The sequence below is a fragment of the Muscardinus avellanarius genome (genome assembly GCF_963383645.1).
Source record: "Muscardinus avellanarius genome assembly, chromosome: 9".
NCBI lineage: Eukaryota > Metazoa > Chordata > Mammalia > Rodentia > Gliridae > Muscardinus > Muscardinus avellanarius.
The window spans coordinates 39,402,149-39,421,943 of record NC_137795.1 but is presented as its reverse complement, the minus strand read 5'-3'; the positions used below and the strand labels follow the sequence as shown (position 1 = coordinate 39,421,943).

The 19,795-nt window shown below is 38.4% G+C and overlaps 1 protein-coding gene across 2 annotated transcripts in view; it reads right to left on the bottom strand.

The window, feature by feature from the left end:
• The window catches only part of DOCK4 (dedicator of cytokinesis 4), a gene marked incomplete at both ends in the record, with an annotated part of 525,693 nt that overhangs the window by 187,435 nt on the left and 318,463 nt on the right, over positions 1-19,795 (bottom strand). For both annotated transcript variants that reach the window (XM_080701145.1, XM_080701146.1), the window contains one exon: positions 13,870-13,995. In XM_080701145.1, coding sequence (XP_080557271.1) covers positions 13,870-13,995 — 126 coding nt within the window. The remainder of the gene's footprint in view (positions 1-13,869; positions 13,996-19,795) is intronic.

The window sequence follows — 19,795 nt, the reverse complement described above, 5'->3', positions numbered from 1 at the left end:
AAATTTGATGTGCCTGGCACGCTCCTCTTGTCAGCAGGGCCCACTGGCTGAGAAGCATGTACACATGTCATGGGTTCTTGAAATATTATATGCAAGAAAAAAAATAAGGCCACAGCAAAGGAACAAAGTCAAAAGAGTTCAGCGATTGCAGTCAAATGGTTGATTAATGGTTTCACTTACATAGGCAGGGGGTTTCCATCAATAGACCTTGGTGAATGATCCTAGCCTATGAATGCTTTGGATAAAAGCATAGAGTATATGATCACCAGATCATATAAATCACTGTACACAACCAGAGGGGTGAGCTCTGTGCTTTATCTGAGTGATTGTTAAGGTTATGGAACTGGAAAAGAAAATTTCTTTCGTCAAGAAATAAAAGAAAAAATGTAAAGTACACAGGCTTTTTTTGGTATACGTAAACTTAAAAGATTACTGATTATGCTGATGGTAATATTTATTACAGCATTACAGGTTGAACATCCATAATCTGAAATCCAAGACTTCCCGAACATCAATGTGGGATTCAAAAAGTTTCAGATGTTGAATTTTTAAATTAGGGCTACACTTCTGGTAAAGTCTACACAAATATTCCCAAATCCAGAAAACTCTGAAATCTGAAACACTTCTGGTCCCCGGTATTTCAGACAGGGGACACTCAGCTGACAGCAGCAGTCCTCCCTGTAAGAACAGCAGCAACACACTTTACCGACTGCCTGCCACGGGGTGAGTGCTCTGTGAAGCACTAGAAGTGGAACCTCTCATGAAAGTACATATTCACTCTAAAAGAAGACACTATCATTTTCATTTTAGAGATGAAGAAACTTAAGTGTAGAGGTTAAAATTGTATTCAAAATATTACTAGTGCTGGGTGTGGTGGCGCATGCTTGTAATCCCCGTGCTTGGGAGGCAGAGACAGGAGGATCACGCTGGTTTGGAGCCAGCCTTGCTGGCTTAAGAGACCCTGTTTCCACATAAAAAAGTTAAAAAATAGGTCTGGGAGTGTAGCCCGTGGGAGTGGATCTTGGAGTTAGAAGGGCTTCCAGGAACCCCAGTACCACCAATATATATATATATATTATATATATATATATTGGTATATATAATATATATCAATATATATAATATACCATATATATAATATATATACCATATTTTATATATATATATATATGTATAGTAACCCCACTTTATCTATGGGAAAAATGCACTTCAATAGAGTGAGAATGGCCATCATAAGATAGAGAAAAATTTGGGCTTTATCCCCACAAGTGACTTGAGCATGAGCCCTATGCTATTCTGTATTAGTTAGAACAGTCTTGAAATGATGATTTTAACTCTAGGGATCCTTTTTATAGGACAGAAACAGATACAAATGGTGACACTGAGATAATAAACAATATGGAGAAAGGACTTAGAACCCATTTCAGGGAGGATGTGGAAGATGAGAGAATTAACTTAAAAAGCTGAAGTTCCAAGCAAAACACCTCAAATAGATGGGAAGAAGAGAGAGGGAGGTTGATCCAACATGAAGGAGGTCACTTTGAGAGGTGATGCAATGATGTGTCCTTGGTTACTATAAATATTCAAGAATGAATTGGAAAACCATCACAAGGGACTCTGAGAAAGAAATCTATGCATGGAACACATGGCTGGGCTGCATGGGCTTTTGCCGGTGTGGCACACAGAATAATGATACCTCCTTCCCAGAGATGTCTAGATTATAATCCTTGGAACCTATGACTATTTTACCTTTCTGAGCAAAAGGCACTTTGCCGATGTGGTTAAATTAAGGATCTGAAGATTGGGAGATTTTCCTGGATCATTCGGTTGGTTTCAAACAATATAATTATAATAATTCTTAAGAGAAAGAGGCAGAAGTCAGTTGTGGTGGCAGCTGCCTTTAACTCCAATATCTTGGAGGCTGGGACAGGAGTGGTGCAGGTTTGAGGCCAGACAAAGCAATTTAATGAGACCCTTTTTAGAAATAAACAATAAAACATGGTGGGATGTAGCTGATAGGTAGAATGCCCCTGGGTTAAATCTCCAGTACAAATAAAAGAGGAAAGCAGAAGGATTAGTTAGAAAGGGGATGTGATGAGAGAACAGAAGATGGGATGATGTGGAACCATGAGCTAAAAAGTGAAGGTGACTTCAGAAGCTGAAAAAGGCAAGGAGATAGACAGAAGAACTACAGCCCTGCTAATTTTACTCCAGCCAGACCCGAGCAACCTCCGACCTCCAGAACCAAAGTAGAACACATTGGCACTGTTCTAAGGCACCTCGTCTGTGGTGATCTGTCACCGTAGCCAGAGAAGATAAAGAGCACATGCCTTCTTAACCGTGCCTGTGGCACATCATGTCATCTACGAGGAGAAGGGAGGGCGAGGAACAAGATTAATAGATAACTGGTGATTGAAGATCACACATAGAAAAAATGTCTAGAACGGTGAAAAAGTAAAGCTACGCTTTACTTTTCTCACACAGTATACTTCAGTAAAACCTACCAGTGTTATTCTCTCTACTTTCTGTCTGTTGTCCTTTAGGTTTTGCTTTGCTTTAAGGAGAATACTAAGGAATACTGAACTTTTGGGAATGGATTTTACATGTTTGCTTATGACAATCAAATCTATAAGGTGATCTGATAGAATGGCAGCCACGAAAGGCTTTTAGAACAGTTTGTACAGGGGCAGGAGCAGAGATGAGCTGTGGTTTGCTACTGTCCATTTCACACTGGGCCAATGCATATAAGACCTGGAAGGGCCAGGGAGAAAGCCCTGAATTCTTAGGTGATGGAGGCTATACGCACGCATCATAATTTGCCAGGTACCATCCTCTCTCCTAACCTCATGTGGAGCAAGGTGACAACCTCAGGGTGACTTAGCAAAACCTTACCACAAGTTTTCTTCAGTCACTGTGGTACTCACTGGCTAAAAGGCCACCACTGCTTTGCCTGGTCAGGCAAAAAGCATCTGAAGAAATCCAACACCCATTCATAAAAAAAGCACTGCTGAGAACTGGAATAAAAGAAACTTACCTTAACATCATAATGGCATATACAAGAGACTCACAGCCAACACCATATTGAATAAAAAAAAACTACACAAATTTCCTTTAAAATCAGGAACAAGACACAGATGCCCACTATCACTACCACTTTTCAATATACTATCTGAGACCTCTAGCCAGAGTAATAAGCCAAGAGAAGGAAATTAAAGAAATACAAATAAGAAAAGAAGAACTGAAACTATGATCTTATACTTAGAAGACCCAATAAACCAAAAGACTTTTTAAAACTGAGTAACCAATTCAGCAAAGCATCTGAATACATAATCAGCTTTTAAAAAAATCAGATGCTTTTTATATGCCAACCATAAATCTATTAATTAAAGAAAAATTTCTATTCACAATAGCCTCAAAACAATAAAATAGAAATAAATCTAACCGCAGAGGTAAAAGACCTCTATAATAAAAGTTATAAAGCACTCAAGAAAGAAATTGAAGAATATCTTAGAACATAGAAGAATCTCCCATATTCTTAAATAGGCAGAATAAATATCATCAAAATGGCTGTCTTACCAAAAGTAATCTACAGATTCAATGCAATCCCTATTAAAATACCATTGTTCTTCTTCACAGATATAGAAAAATCAGGTCTTAATTCACTGAGGACAATAAAAGACTCCAATAGCCCAGAAAGTTCTCAGCAATTAGAATGATGCAGGAGGCATCACAATACCTGACTTAAAACTATAAGCCAGGCGTGGTGGCACATGCTTGTAATCCCCATGCTTGGGAGGTGGAGACAGGAAGATTGCACAGGTTCAAAGCCAACCTTGCTGACTTAAGAGACCCTGTTTCCAAATAAAAATATAAAAATAGGTCTGGGAATGTAGCCCAGAGGTAGAAGGGTTTCCAGGAACCCCGGTATCACCAAAAATAAATAAATAAATAAATAAATAAATAAATAAATAAATAAATAAAACTATATGATGGAGTCATAGTAATGAAAACAGCATAGTACTGGCACAAAAGCAAACATATAGACAAATGGAACAGAAGAAGACTCAGAAAAAAGTCCACACACTTAACAGCCAACTGATTTTTCATAAAGGGCCAAAAATATATGCTGGAAAGAAGATAGCCTTTTCAACAAATGCTCCTAGCTAATCTGATTATCCATATACGGAAAAATAGAAATAAACCCCACTTTCTTAGCCTTCAACAAGATTTGATTCAAGATAAATCAAAGATCTGGAAATCAGACCAAAGACTTTGTTGTTACTTAAAGAAAGCCTACCAACACCCCAATATATAGGTATAGTTACAGGTAAAAACTTCCTCAACAAGACCCCAAAGGCACAAGAAAGCAAAATGAGGATTAATATGTGAGATTACATTAAACTAAAGAGATTCTGTACAACAAAGAAAACTACCAAGAACCTCAAAGAGAGCTGACAGAATGGCAGATCTTTGCAGCTACTCCTTTGACAGAGGACTAATAACTAGAATATATAATATCTAGAATATAGTCCTGATAGAGGACCAATATTTAGAATATACAGAAAACTCAAGAAACTCACTACCAAAAAGTCAACCCAAACAAAAAAATGGGCAAATGAACTAAATAGACATTTCACAAAAGAAGAAATATAAATGGCCAATAAATATATGAAAAAAGTTCAACATTATCAGTAATCAGAAAGATAAAAATCACAACTACCCTAAGATTTCACCTAACTCCAATTAGAATGGCAAAAAATACAAATAATAAATGTGGTGAAGATGTGGAGAAGTAGGAACCCTGATATATTTTTTATAAAATTGCAAAAAATTGGTGAAAGCACTTTGGAAAACAGTATGGTGGATCCTCAGAAGAATAAGAATGAACCTACCATATGACCCAGCAATATCACTCCTGGGTATCGACCCAAAAGAACTAAAAAAAGACTATCATAGTAATACCTCTATATCAATGTTTATAGCTGCACAATTCATAATTGCCAAACTATGAAACTAGATGAGATGTCCATCAACAGATGAATGGCTTACAAAATTATGGGATATACACACAATGTAATCCTAATTAACCATAAAGAAGAACAAAATTATGTCATTTGCAGGCAAATAGAACTAGAGAACATTATACTAAGTGAGATTAGTTAGTCACAAGAAGTGAAACGTCATATGTGGAAGCTAGGGAGAAAATGGAAAACAGGAAGGACTTCAGACAAAGGAGGAGAAACCTTAGTGGAGTAAAGGAGAGGATCTCACTAAGGGAGACCTTAGCCATGAGGAGTGGGGAGGAAGACTAAGGACACTTCAATGGATATGATGTACATACACAAACTTATCAAAGCCAATCAATGTACTGAGCATGGGAAGGTGGGGAGGGAACTGATGGAGGAATCAAAGAGTGCTATGTCCGCACCGGGTGTGGTGGTGCACGCTTGTAATCCCCGCGCTTGGGAGGTGAAGACAGGAGGATCGCGCAGTATCGACCCTGTTTCCAAATTTTAAAAAAAGTATAAAAATAAGTCTGGGAGTGTAGCCTGGAGGTAGAAGGCCCAATATCACACACACAAAAAAAGAGTGCTATGTGGATATATGCTCCTATCATCCTGAATGATTACAAAGCACTAATAGTAGTAATAATAATATTTCAATAGTACTTTTTACTATTATTATTATTATTATTATTATTACTATTAGAGTGGTGATGTTCAAGATGACAAAAGAGCAATTAGATCTTCTATGACTTTCCAGACACATCAATCAGCTTTGCTCCAAAATGTACAATGGATAGAAACTCACTCCTGATCCTCGGCAATGGGCAAGGCCTGCTGAGCACAAAATCTGTTAAGACACTTAGGGTCCGGCTCTCCAATACAGTAACTGCTGCTGAACCCTTGTGGCAACTGAACCCTTGAAATATGACTTGGCTGTAAGACATGTGTTGCAGATGTACAATAATCATCAGCAAGACCAAGAAATGTTTTATATAGATTATCTTTGGAGACGATAATATTTGGGAGGGAATGGCTAAATAAGTAGTATTAAAATACATTTCACCTCCTTTTTCTTCTATTTTTAAAAGTGGCTACTAGTTCATTTAAAATTTCATTTGTGTTTACTTTATATTTCTGTAAGAAAGCACTGATTTAAGTAATTTTGCTAGCTGGGTATAGTGGTGATCATATATATAATCTCAGTACTTAGGAAGCTGAGACAGGAGGATCACAGGTTTGAATTCAACCTCTGCAGCTTAGTGAGGCTCTCAAGAACTTACTGAGAACCTATTTTCAAAGGACTCAGAGTACCAATGTTTAATCCCTACTATTCCCAAGAAAAAATAATAAATAAATATTTTTGTGTGCTTGCTTGTAATCCCAATACTCGGGAGGATGACATTGGAGGATTGTAGATTTGAGGCCTGCCTAAGTAACACAGGGAAACCCTATTTCAAAAAAAAAAAAAAATAGGGCTCGGGCATAATTTAGAGGTAGAATGCTGCTGAGTTTGACCCCAGTAATGAACAATAATGCCCCTCTCCCTCTTTCAGGTTCAGAGAGCAGACCAGAAACTCCTGTTAGTTATTATTTGGCATATAGCTAACAGGGACAGAGCTTCTCAGAAAATGACTTTTCTTAGTTGGAAATAGATATCCTAAGAAATAAAGTACCAAGTGTCTGACCCCTAATCCAGAGAAGGAGCAACCCCATGATGGTTGAAAAGAGAACGGCAGATCATTTCTTCACAGGGGCTGATGACCTAACATGTGCCTGTATACTAGCAAGACCAAGGAGGATAAATGGTTTCTTTATCTTCCCATTAAAAAAAAGAGTTAGGCCAGGTGTGGTGACATAAGCCTGTAATCCCAGTCCTTGGGAGGCTGAGACATAAAGACCATGGTTTAAAACTAGCTTCAGCCCTGGCACACGCTTGTAATCCCCGCGCTTGGGAGGCGAGACAGGAGGATCGCGCAGGTTCGAAGCCAGCTGCATTGGTGTTAAGAGACCCTGTTTCAAAAATATATATAAAAAACAGGTCTGGAAGTGTAGCCCGGAGGTAGAAGGGCTTCCAGGAACCCCAGTACCACCGAAAACTAAAATAAAATAAAATAAAACCAGCCTCAGCAACTTAGAGGGGCTCTCAGCAACTTATCAATAACCTGTCTCAAAATAAAAAGTAAAATAAGGCTGGTAGTATAGCTCAAGATAGAGTATTCCTGGGTTCAAACCCAAGGACCATAAAAAAAGAAAAAATTAGGCATTGACTATATTCTGTGATCCTTAAAAAAGATGTTTGTGTGTCCCTGTCCATGTTGAGAGCACAGATAACTGATTCTGCAGAGAGGCAGTGACGGCGTTGATGAACTTGGACCTCTCGGTATGAGCATGGGCTCTGCCTGTCCTGACCCTATGAGAGTACCACGGATGCAAATTGACTCTGAAGGACAACACCAGGAAGTGGAAAAAGGAAATCATGCTTCTAGACTGTCCACATACAATGTGATCAGAAATGTTCACAAACATTTTCTCATTGAAGCACCCGACTCAAATGTTCACTTAAACCCCTGGTGAGTATCAGCTGACAAGTCTGAAAATAACAAAGGGAAACAGAACAATGAGTACATATTTCTCAGTATAAAAATCCCACTGAGTTTTGGAGTTGATTTTTGCCTGTTTAAGTAAATATTCGCACTTCTTCCTTCTCCGTCTATTTTGGAAGATTAAAAAGTCAACAAAGAAAAGGAGAAAAGAAACAGAAGGAAGTGTGTTTTTTTTTTTTTTTTAAATCCTCCAGTATCCCCAACAACGCAGACTGGTCTGGAAGGTATTGCCCTGGATGGCACTAACCTTGCTTTCTAACACAGTGCCAGTAAGGGACAGAAGTGAGACTTACTCCCCAGAAAGTTAATTTCCATCATCAAAGCCAGACAAAAGCCGCATGAGCACAGCGCCTCCCAGACAATTATTCAGCCAGTGAAGTGTCATCTGGCTGTATATTTTCCCATTTCTCAATGATCCTGCCTAGAGCCCAAGATGAGGAATTCTTCTAGGCTGGCTGCATTCTGCTCTAAAATATGTTTTTGATATTAGATTTGCCCATCAATTTGTTTCCCAGTGGGGTGAATATTTTGCTTTTTGTTGAAGAGGAAATACCAGTTATTTATAGCAACTGAAGGAAATAATGAACGGTTGCAGCCACAGAATAGCACGCCACCAAGTAAACACATCTATAAACGGTCATTTTGGACAACAGTGGCATGAGATGGTCAGGCAGACTGGGTCGCTGGGCTCGGTAGGGTCATCTCAAGAAACTTTCCAGGCTGCTCTCTCAGCCTTCCCTGCATGAACGAATTTCAATCAAGAGATCACAAAACAGTGCACCGGCCAATGAGGGTCATTTTTGGCCTTTCTTTAGTGCAGTCCCATCACTAGTTCCCCCAGCTGGGCCAGAGACCTTGTCACATAAAAGTTCCTCTGCTTGCTTTTATACAAGGGGCTTAAGCAGTAGTTTAGAGGTTCTTGTTTTTAAAAATACACTCAACAATTTAAGACCATTTCATTTGGTCTATTTTTTTTTTCTTCCTTTTCTGGGTTGTGGAGGATGGGGCAGGAAGCATTGAGAAATACTAGTACTTAAGGTTAAGTCATTTTTTTTGTTGTTGTTTGTTTGTTACTGGGGATTGAACCCAGGTGAATTCTACCACCAAATTATACCCCGGGAAGGGCCCTTTTTATTTTATATTTTGAAACAGGGTCTCAGTAAGTGGCTGGGAGGACCTCGCTAATTTCTTGAGGCTAGCGTTGAATCTGCGATCCTCCTGTCTCAGCCTCCCAAGTATTGGGATTACAGGTGTGCACCACCCTGCCCAGCTAGGTGAGGCCTTTTTATAATAAAATTTGAGGACTTATAAAAATTCATTTTTGGTTTATAAAATAAAGGACACAGAATGTCAGAACTACTTTTATTAAATACTAAACACAGTAATCTGCACAGCATGATCCTGTCCTGTGGTGAGATTAGGAGGCCTGAGGATGAGGAGGATGATAAAGAGAGATACAGATAAAGATCAGACGAAAGATAGAAAGAAGACTGGACGCACAAAGGGACAGACCGGCAAAGACAAAAGCAAAGCCTGGTGAGGCTAATCCCACCCAGTCGCTCTCCTTTCTTCCTATGGACACCATGAAATTTGTAGACTCAGGAGTTTTTGATTCATACTAAATGGCATTTAAACCTTTTTGGTTTGTTTTTAGCTTTTAAACTTGAAAGGCTATCCTCTCATAAACTTCTGACTTTCATGGAATTTAAGAAACTAAGAGTTTTTAGAGTTTAGGTTCCCCTTTAACACTGGGGGTGGTGGTGATGGTGGGGGGGGTTGTTAACTAGTCTGGCTATCAGAGCAGAGCTCTGTACAGAGGCCAACAGAAACTTGAGAGATGCAGGCCTGGGGTCATTTTCTCTGCAGCCCCCACCCCCTGCCAGGTGTCACCTCTTCAGGAAACCTTCAACAAGATCCCTGAAGAAGTCAGGGACTCTATGCCTCCTCTGTGCTAATTCTTTCCAGATTACTATGTGTCTCTTGCCCCAGACGGTCACTACCTACCCCCCAACAAGAGCACAAATAGGTCTAATTCTCCCAGCTCACTGCTAACACCTTGCTCAGGCCAGAGTCACATTCTCCTGGATTTACCCCCAAAAGCCTCTTAACTGGTTTCTGTGATTCCATCCCACCCTCCTACCTACCCTCCTTCCAGGTACAGTCTCCACACAGCAACCATAAAGATCCAGGAGGCAATGTAACCCAGTCTGTCACACTTCTGCTCAAGAGGCTTTAGATGCTCCCCTTCCTCTTTCAGAATAAAGAAAACATATCTGGTATGCCCTCTAAGGCCCAGCATGATTTTCTCTTCAGCATCCCTTCTGCCAAGCTGGTTTTGTTGCAGCTCCTCAGACACACTGGGTGTCCCACTGCCCCAGAACCTTTGCTTCCTCTGCCTAGAATGTTCTTTCTGCGTAATGTCCTCACTGCTGTTAGATCTCTACCCTCAGATCACCTTCTCACCTAAATTTCTTGCTTACCTAGGGTTTCAATCTCATAATCCACTATCATTTCAGACATTCCTTGGCCCTTTACTTACCTTAGTTTTTGCCTTAGTATTTATCATTTGGGGGGGGAGAATATTGGGAACTGATCCATGTTATTCTCCCTCTGAGCTATTCCCCCAGCTCTCCCCTCTTTTGATTTTGAAACAGGGTCTCACTAACTTGAGCAAGGCCTCACTCACTAAGTTGCTGAGGCAGGCTGCGAACCTGAAATCCTCCTGTCTCAGCCTCTCAAGTACTGCAATTACAAGTATATGTCACCACAACTGACTTATCATCTTTGAACAGACATTTTACTGACACATTTGTTATAATGTTTCTTGCTAGGAAATAAGTTCCACTTGGTATGGTGGTGCATATTTGTAATCCCAGTGTTTGGGAAGCCAAAAGAGGATGATTGCAGTTTCGCGGACAGCCTCAGCTACTTAGTGAGGTCCTCAACCACTTAGTGAGACCCTGATTCAAAAAATAAAGAATAAAAAAATAAAGCTGGGGGCGTAGCTCAGAGAAAGAATGTCCCTGGGTTCTGTCTCTAGTAAGGCAAAATAAAAAGAGAGAGGGAGGGAGAAGGAGAAGAAGAGGGAGAGGGAGAGGGAGAGGGAGAAGGAGAGGGAGAGGGAGAGGGAGAGGGAGATAGAGGAAGAGAATAAGTACCATGAGAGAAGAGAATGCTTGTTTGTTTGCTAATTTGCTATTGTATTGTATAGGAGAACGTGCAACCTGGCACCCCCCCACAGTCTAAAGCAGCCTCTATCGACTCTCTGGGTCGGAGACTCTGTAATACAACCCAGTAAAGGAGTAGTGGGGTCTGAGATACTACTGACTCGAGATCCAGAACACCTTAAGTGAAGTCATAGTGCCCCAAGGGAAGAACCCAGAGAAGGCACAAACTTCCGAAATCATGGGAAAGAGGAATAACACTGGAGCAATGAATGCCCACAACCCCACAACATCAGAACCCGATAAAACAGAAAATCAGAGATTTCTAGAAGATCAAATCAGGAAAATAACTGTAGAAATAATAGAGGTGCTTCAAAAAGAACTCAGAGAGAGCCAAAAAGAGATAAAGGATGCAATTAATGAAGTAAAGGCCTCAATTCAAAGCACAAACAACCGATTAGAACACATGGAGAACAGAATCTCGCTCTTAGAAGATGATCATTCCAAAAATGAACGCATAGTTTCTAATCTAGGAAAAAATATCCGACAGCAGGAATCTGATATTGAAGAAATATGGGCCCATTTTAAGAGAGCTAACCTAAGAATAATTGGAATAGAGGAGGGAAAAGAAAGTGAAACCAAAGGGATCAACAATCTCTTCAAGGAAGTAATAGCAGAAAATTTTCCAAACATAGAGCAAGAGGTTGATACACAGGTCCAGGAAACTTATAGAACTCCCTTTAGACAGGATCGGAGAAGAGGATCCCCACGCCACATAATTGTCAAAATGACCAATGTGGAAGCCAAGCAGAGAATCTTAAAGGCAACAAAAACAAAGGGCCAAGTGACATTCAGAGGCAAACCAATTAGAATCACTCCAGACTTCCCAAACCAAGTCATGAGAGCCAGAAGGGCTTGGAGTAACATATTCCAAACTCTGAAAGAAAACAACTTCCAGCCAAAAATTTCCTACCCAGCAAAACTTTCTATCAAATTAGATGGAGAAATAAGAAGCTTCCATGACAAACAGAAACTGAAGGAATTTATGTCTTCAAAACCAGCACTAGAGAAAAAACTCAAAGAGATTAACTACAAAGAAGAAATAGGTAACACACACCAGAACCAGAGAAACAAGAGTTTCCATCCAACAGTCAACTAAGATTGGTTATCTGTGGAGATTCATTACTTATGTTAGTCTTTTACCTATCTCTAAATGGTATTGTTTGCCTTTATTGTTGTTAATTTTTAGGATGTCTAGTTGGAATATTAATATACCTTCAGATATAGCATTTGGAAATATTTTATCCCATTCTATTAGTAACTGTTAACTCTGTTTACATTGTCTTTGGATATATAATATTTTTTTTTTATTTTTTAGGGAGTTTGTATACTCTTCTGTTGCCTGTGCCATTGAAATCATATCCAAGAAATCACTGCCAATTTCAGTGTTGTGAGGTTTTATGACCCAGATTTTCTCCTAAAAGTTTATAGTCTTAAGATTTATATTTAGGTCTTTTATCTATTTTGAGTTAATATTTGTATATGGGATTAGGTAAGGGTCCAACTTTATTCTTTTCCATGTAATTATTATGTTTCAACAATATTTAGTTAAAATATTATTATTTCTACCACCAAATGTTCGTGGAAACCTTTTCAAAAATAACTTGACAATATAGGGAAGAATTTAGCTCTAGGCTTTTATTTAACTCCAATGGTTTATATATCTGCCTTTAGAATAGTACTACACTGTTTCAATTATTGTAGCTTTATATGGTTTGAAATCAGAAAATATATATCTTCTAGCTTTGTTCTTTTTCAAGATCGTTTTGGGTATCTAGAGTCCATATTCCATATTAGGATAGAGTTTTTTTTCTGAAAAATAAATATATAAATATATGATAGTTTCACCTAAAAAAAATAGAAAAAAATATTCTCTGGTAAGAAAGAAAGTAAAAAGAAATATTGAAATGTTATCTTTAAGTCATCAAAAGCTTGGTATCAGACAAATGAAAGTGTTATGTGAGATTATCATTTTTAATTTTGGATAAATTGCTATAATACTAGATGTTAACCACTAAGCCAAGCATGGGAGGGAGGGATAGGGAGAGAATGGGGTGGGGATCGGGTGGGGGCTGACTGGGCAATGTGTGCATGTATGTCTACAAAAGTATGTATCCCACTATGATGTATGAATACAGTGCACCAATTAAAAAAAAAAGAAAAAAAGATTACATATGAAAGCATTCAGAAAACCCTGTCATAAGAGTATAAAGGGGGATGTGTACTTATTTATTTGTTTCTTTTTTGTGGTAGTTGGGATTGAAACCAGGGACATTCTACTCTGAGCTACACCACCAGCTCCATTTTATTTTATTTATTTTTTTCACTTAGAAATACGTCCTCATTAAGTTGCAGAGGGCCTTGTAGGTGCACACTTGTAATCCCAGTATTTAGGAGGCCAAGATAAGGAGTATGCTTTAAAAAAAAATGTTTTGTGAGAGGTTAGGACTGACTGTGAGAAATTCACCAGTTTCGGTGAGCGTGGCATTAATTTCACAATTTGTGTCTCCTTAACCCCTATATTTTCCACTTAGAAAACAAACACTTTTGAGGAGTCTTTTCTGGGTGTTAATATAGATCTGAGCCATAAACACAAATAGACCTAGAAAAGGTGTAGAAGACATATGGTATTTGCATATGGGCACTTCTTTACATATATAGATATGTATTCAGAATGGAAAAAAAAATCCCTCCCTGCCTGAGAGACCAACTGTTTGTATCAAAATTTCAAAGGACATCCTCCAGCATATTCACGGCAATATTTTTTTCACTAAAGAGTAAAATATTTTTCTGGATGCTCTCTGTTTATATCACTTTCATGGTCCTAATAAACTAGAGCCGTGGTCACCACAAAAAACCCACAATAAGCTGCAAAGATATTTTGGGGGAAAAGTGCTTATAATTACATACCTCATTGTGTAATTCAGTATTTCCCATTTGAACTCTTCGAAGCTGACAATTTGAAAAATTTCTCAAATGTGAAAAGTAAATAATACACCCATGTTTCATCACCTTGGTGCACCCCAAGACACCTACCGGGCATGATAATATTAGAGAAACCCAACTTCCTTGTTATGGATACTCCGTGAGAAAATACTGATGAATATTCTCTTCTGATTTGTTCAATGTCTCCATGTAATAGTTGTAGGGAAACTGCTAATCCTAAAAGAAATGAGAGATACCCAAGTTAAAACTGGAAGAACAGATACAGCATAAATAGAAACTGGTGTGTTTCAACAAGCCCATCTCGGTTAGACATAGAATGCCCCCTAAAGAACTCCTGTTCTGGGCTGACATGGTTTGGTCATGGGGGTTTAATTTCATCAGTATAATGGATTTATCTGAGTGGTAACCTGGGAAGGTGGGTATGGCTGAAGAAGGTGAGTCCCTGCGAGTGTAGCCTTGGGGATTTTTCCATTTTTAAAGAGGCTCAGAGCAACTGGAGAAAGCTTGAGCAGAATGCTAGGACCTGGCTTCCAGGCCCACACCCTCTCCTTCAGCTCCTACCAAATGGAGCACACCCCTGTACCAACACTCAGTTCAGCCACAGATGATGGGTAGCTGATTCTGGAAGACAGTGAGATAAAAATAGTTTTAATTCTTTTTCAGTTTTATAAGGCCCATGAATAACAATGTATTGAATATCAGTAGCATGAACGCAAATCATAAGGTATAATAATTCAAGGATTTTTAATGATAGTGATGGAGGTTTTTCTTGAAATTTATGGATCAAAGGTGATTATAATAAAACCAAGATTATATTCATTTTATTATATACAGTTGAAACTTGTGATGGCATTATATTCTACTGAGAATTCAGCTAGAGTCAAGATGCATTGATTAAAAAAAGAGAATTTAGTCAGTAAGGTAGCAAAATTCATCTTTTTTTAAAACCTCAATTATAGTGACATTATCACAGTGGGATAGAAAAACATGAATGACTTTTCATATATATTTTCCCTAATTTTCATGCAAGAACTATAAAAAGAAAATTGTCATATTTTGTGAGTATATTTGTATGTATATTTCAAAGATGCTATTTCTCTTACAGCTTTTTAATTACATATTTCTTTTTTCCCCACTGCTTTAAAGTAAGAAGACATAAAGGTATCTCACCTACATTAGCAACACAAAATGAAATCTGTCAGAGGTGACTTCCTTTTAAAAAATTTGGCCTCATTAATCTGAGCTCAATTTAAAAAAGGAATTTGGATGGTGGAGTCAAGATGATAAATCTATACCCTAAAGATCTTTAATCTACACTATGACTCATCCTTGACTTCCCTCAGTAATGTACATATTATGTGCCAGTAACCAGTCCAATCAACAATTTGCAGTACTACAATGCTCTCTAGAAACAAAGGCATAAGAATGACCATATCAAAGTATAATGAATAAGAAATGCAAAAGTTATTTTCCACACATCTAGATTAGTATCTGCTTTTCATTCTCCTTCAATAATACCAGAAAACAATAACAACAAAAGTGGTATTTTGTTGGGTTGTTTTACTTGCTTTTCAAGAGCGGCAATGGAAGAAGAGCAGGGGCACCACTAACTGACTGGGTCCTCATACTTTCTGATGAGTGCCTCAATAGAATATTTGCTTCAGGGAGTTGCTGAGAATTAATTTAAGTCTTGCAGGCTTAAATTCAGAACTTAAAATCCGCATCCTACTTGTAGCTACTATCCCTCACTTAGCCCCCCTCCCCATCATTCACTTTGAGTTGGGTGACTGAAGGCAATAAACTCATGGTGGAGTGCGTGTCCTTCCACAGCCCTATGGAATAAAGTAGGGGATGACTTGATGGAGGCAGCTATCTATGTAGCTTTGAGACACTATGTGGCACTACTTGTTCCTTTAAAAACCTACAGGCATAGCCCAGTGTAGTGGTGCATGCCTGTAATCCCAGTACTTAGGAGGTTGAGACAGAAGAATCATAGGTTCCAGGTAAGCTTCAGCAAAATAGTGAGACTCTAAGCAACCCAAAGAGACTCTGTTTCAAAATAAAAATTTAAATATGGCAGGGGACAGCTTGGAAGTAGAATACATCTGGGTTCAATCCCCAGTGACACACACACACACACACACACACACACACACACACACACGTACACATGCACATATACCCTACAAACTAAAGAACAGCAACAAAGGAGCACATATTACAATCCATCTGTCCCAGCAGTTACTTCTTCCTGACTCACCCTCTCCACTGCCCCCACCACATCAGTGGTGCCTCTGTTCTCCTCCTACTTCCATTCTTTTTCCTTCAAAATACTCACCCACACCATTGCCATCATCATTAGCATCGTCAGGAGCTGGTATTTGTTAAATACCACGGTGTGCCAGACAACGGCATAGAACAACCGTTCCTCCTGCTGGGGAGAGAACTGTTCAAGAGTCCTCGAATACTCATAAGCAATGCTTGCAAATAGAGAGCAGTATGAATTTAACATAACTCTTGAGATACTGTGATGCTTTTAAGTCAAGGTCATTTTACTGGGACGTCTCATGGAAGACTGATCAGAGACACTTGCAATATTACATGGTACATGTTAAGGAAGAAGAGGGAAAAAAAAAAAACCTCAACTTTAACCAAAAAAACAGAGAGCATACTGTTCAGGATAGGGGCTGGACCAAGGAAAGCTGATCTTTTGTTCTACACAGCCAATACTCATTTAACTAGTAGTGACTTTTTTTTTTTTAACATAAGGTGAATCACATTGCAGAGGATAAGAAAATAATTTATTCAGAGAACACAGGGATCCTGAAGAAAATTAAACAAGATAAAAATAGGAGAAAAAGTATGTTTTGGGGGAAAACGTGGATGAAGAGTAATAATAAACAGGGAAATATACCAATACTTTATCGTTAGAGAGGATAAAGTTGAAAGGATTGGGAAGAACTGTTTAGCAGACAGCAGATGGAGGGTAGCCAGCTAGTGGATAACCAAAGAGAATGTTCAGTGATGGGGGAAGAGACAAAATAGTGTGCAGAAAGAGAAAACGTTAACATCCAAGAGTAAGATGCATCTTAAAATTGTGATAGGTAATTTTCAACCTGAATATTTAAAACTACACATTAAAATCCTAGATATAATCATTTCATGTGTCCAGCCCAGGGACAAAAATTGGTGGGGTAATTTAATTTCCATCAGTATCTCCAGAATGAAGAACTAACAATCAAGAATGGGAAAAGTAACTGGCTAGAGGGATTAACCATAATATACCTGCTCTGCCCAAATCATATATTCTTCCAGAAAGAAACTATATCGCCAGACTAAAAACACAAATAAAGGGCATACTTTCAATATGATTAAAAGGAAAAAAGAAACCATGGTGCTGATGGTGAATCCACAGCAATCAGCCCACAAAAGGCCCGTGCATTCTACTTATTTTTTAATTAGGAAAATTCTTGTCCCTATTTTTACAGTGGTCTTTAATTATCATGACCACAATCAAGAGGCTGAAGAAATAAGTCACTAGAACAAAAAGAAATAACATAATAAGAAACTACTCATCCCTGAAAAGGAGAGACTCAGCAAATATTTACATGGTCCTTCTTTTTAAAAATCAAATTCATCGGGTGTATTCATTTCGAGTCACCCCTCCATGCCAGTCTGGTATGGAGCTGTATTTCTATTTTCTGTTCTTCTATCTTTCTAATAATCTTCTTTAAATCTTCAGCAACTGTCAGAAAAAATCAAATTCATCTATAGTATATAGAAGCAGAGAATGGAGTCATGGATTCCAGGGGCTAGAGAAATGAAGTAGGAAAGGAGATTTGGTCAAGGGCACAGAATTTCAGTTAGAGAATAAGTTCTGAAGACCTGTACTATGATGACTCCAGCTAAATGGGTATTCTCTACTTAAATATCACTAAGACTGATCATAACTGTTCTCAGTACCAAAAAAGAAGTATGCGAAGTGATCCATATGTCTATTATTTTCATTTAGGCACTTCATAATATATACATAGAACAAAACATAACATGGTACACCATAAACATATATAATCTTCATTTTTCATTTATACCTTTAAAAAGCCAGCAGAGAAAAAGACAAATATTTATTTATTTCAATTACCTGAAGCTTAGCCCTTCCTTTCAGGTCTAGTCATCTATGACACAGGGTGTAGTCTTTGAGCAGTATTTTTCTTTCTTCTCTGTTATCCTATCTTATTGTATTTTTCTTTCTTCTCTGTTATCCTATCTTATTGTCTAGGACACTCTTGCTACTTCTGGGGGTAAAGAAACTTTCAAATATTTATCCCATACTTTACCTCTTTACTGCCATAATTAAAACATGCTCATTCTGGTGAGAGGAAGATGGAAAATGATAGATGAGAATATATACAATAGAGTTCCGACTCCTAAGGAATTGATAATCTAATAATGAAAGACACACGCAAACAAACAATATAAGGCAGAATGTGGTAGGTATATAATAGGAATGTCAAAATAAGCAAAAAATGTTACTGAAGGAATCTGAAAAGTTGAGGGAAGATTTTGAATAGAGATTAATGGTAACCTGTAAACAAACTACAGAGCCAGGTTAACTTTTTAATTTTTAATATATAAATAATGTTTGCAATTACTTTTTGACCCTTGATATTAGTTCCAGAACTGAACCTAATATGGGAGAAATGTTCCCCTTAGCAGGAACATTATCATTACGCTTAACTTTCACATCAGCCTAGATGTTCAAGCCTTGATTATAAATGCTTGATATCTAATTTTAAGCAACAGTATAGTCATCAATTAATCTGGAGTCTGCCAGAAAACAACATATTATTCATGATTAAGCTCAGCCTACAGAGAAGCAGTGAATAAAGGGAACGTTTGGTATCTGTGGGGCCAAATGTGGCTGATTATTTGATAGCTCTAATTTTATGAGAATTAAAATTCACCCTCTAAGATGGTTCCTTTTCAATTCATGAAATTCTACACTTTTATATTAAAAACAGCAAACACAGCACGATTTACAAGTAGCAGCCAAATTAATTTTAGACGACATCAGCCGTTTTGCCACTAATGAACCAAATAACATGTAGCTGTTGATGTATAAAATGCAAAAATGGAAAATCATGACAGATATGTTTGCTAAGTACATGTGTTTATGAAGTGTGCTATTTAAGAAATGTATCATACAGCTGTAAGATACTGTCTCACTGTTCGCTTCTCTGTGCTTTGGTTCTTACATCTATAAAAGAGAGATAGGAATGATTCTTTTTTTTTTTTTTTTTGGTGGTACTGGGGTTCCTGGAAGCCCTTCTACCTCCGGGCTACACTCCCAGACCTATTTTATATTTTTGAAACAGGGTCTCTTACGCCAGCGCGGCTAGCCTCGAACCTGCGCGATCCTCCTGTCTCCGCCTCCCAAGCGCAGGGATTACAAGCGTGCGCCACCACGCCCGGCATAGGAATGATTCTAATTCCATAAAACACTTTGGGCAAGGCCTAGCACAAAGTAAGTGCTTACAAATGTTAGCTACGGAGCCAGGTATGTTGGTGCACACCTATAATTCTAGCACTTGGGAGGCTGAGAAAGTAGGATAGAGGCCAGCCTCAGCAATTTAGCAAGATGTAATAAAGCAACAAATAAAACAGGGTTATGGTAAAGCTTCAATTCCTAGTATCACACACACACACACACACACACACACACACACACACACGTACACATACAGAATGTTAGATACAGCTGCTATAACAATGCCACTACTATTATACTTTGCTTCTCTTCTTCTTCTTTCCTACCATGAAAATAGATGTATTAGCTTCTATCAAAAAATGATCTAGCTGGGCGTGGTGGCACACACATGTAATCCCAGCATTCGGGAGGCTGAGACTAGAGGATCAGGGTTCGCAGACAGCCTCAGCTACTTAGTGAGGCTCTCTGCAACTTGGTGAGACCCTATTTCAAAATAAAGAATAAAAAATAGGGCAGGGGATGTAGCTT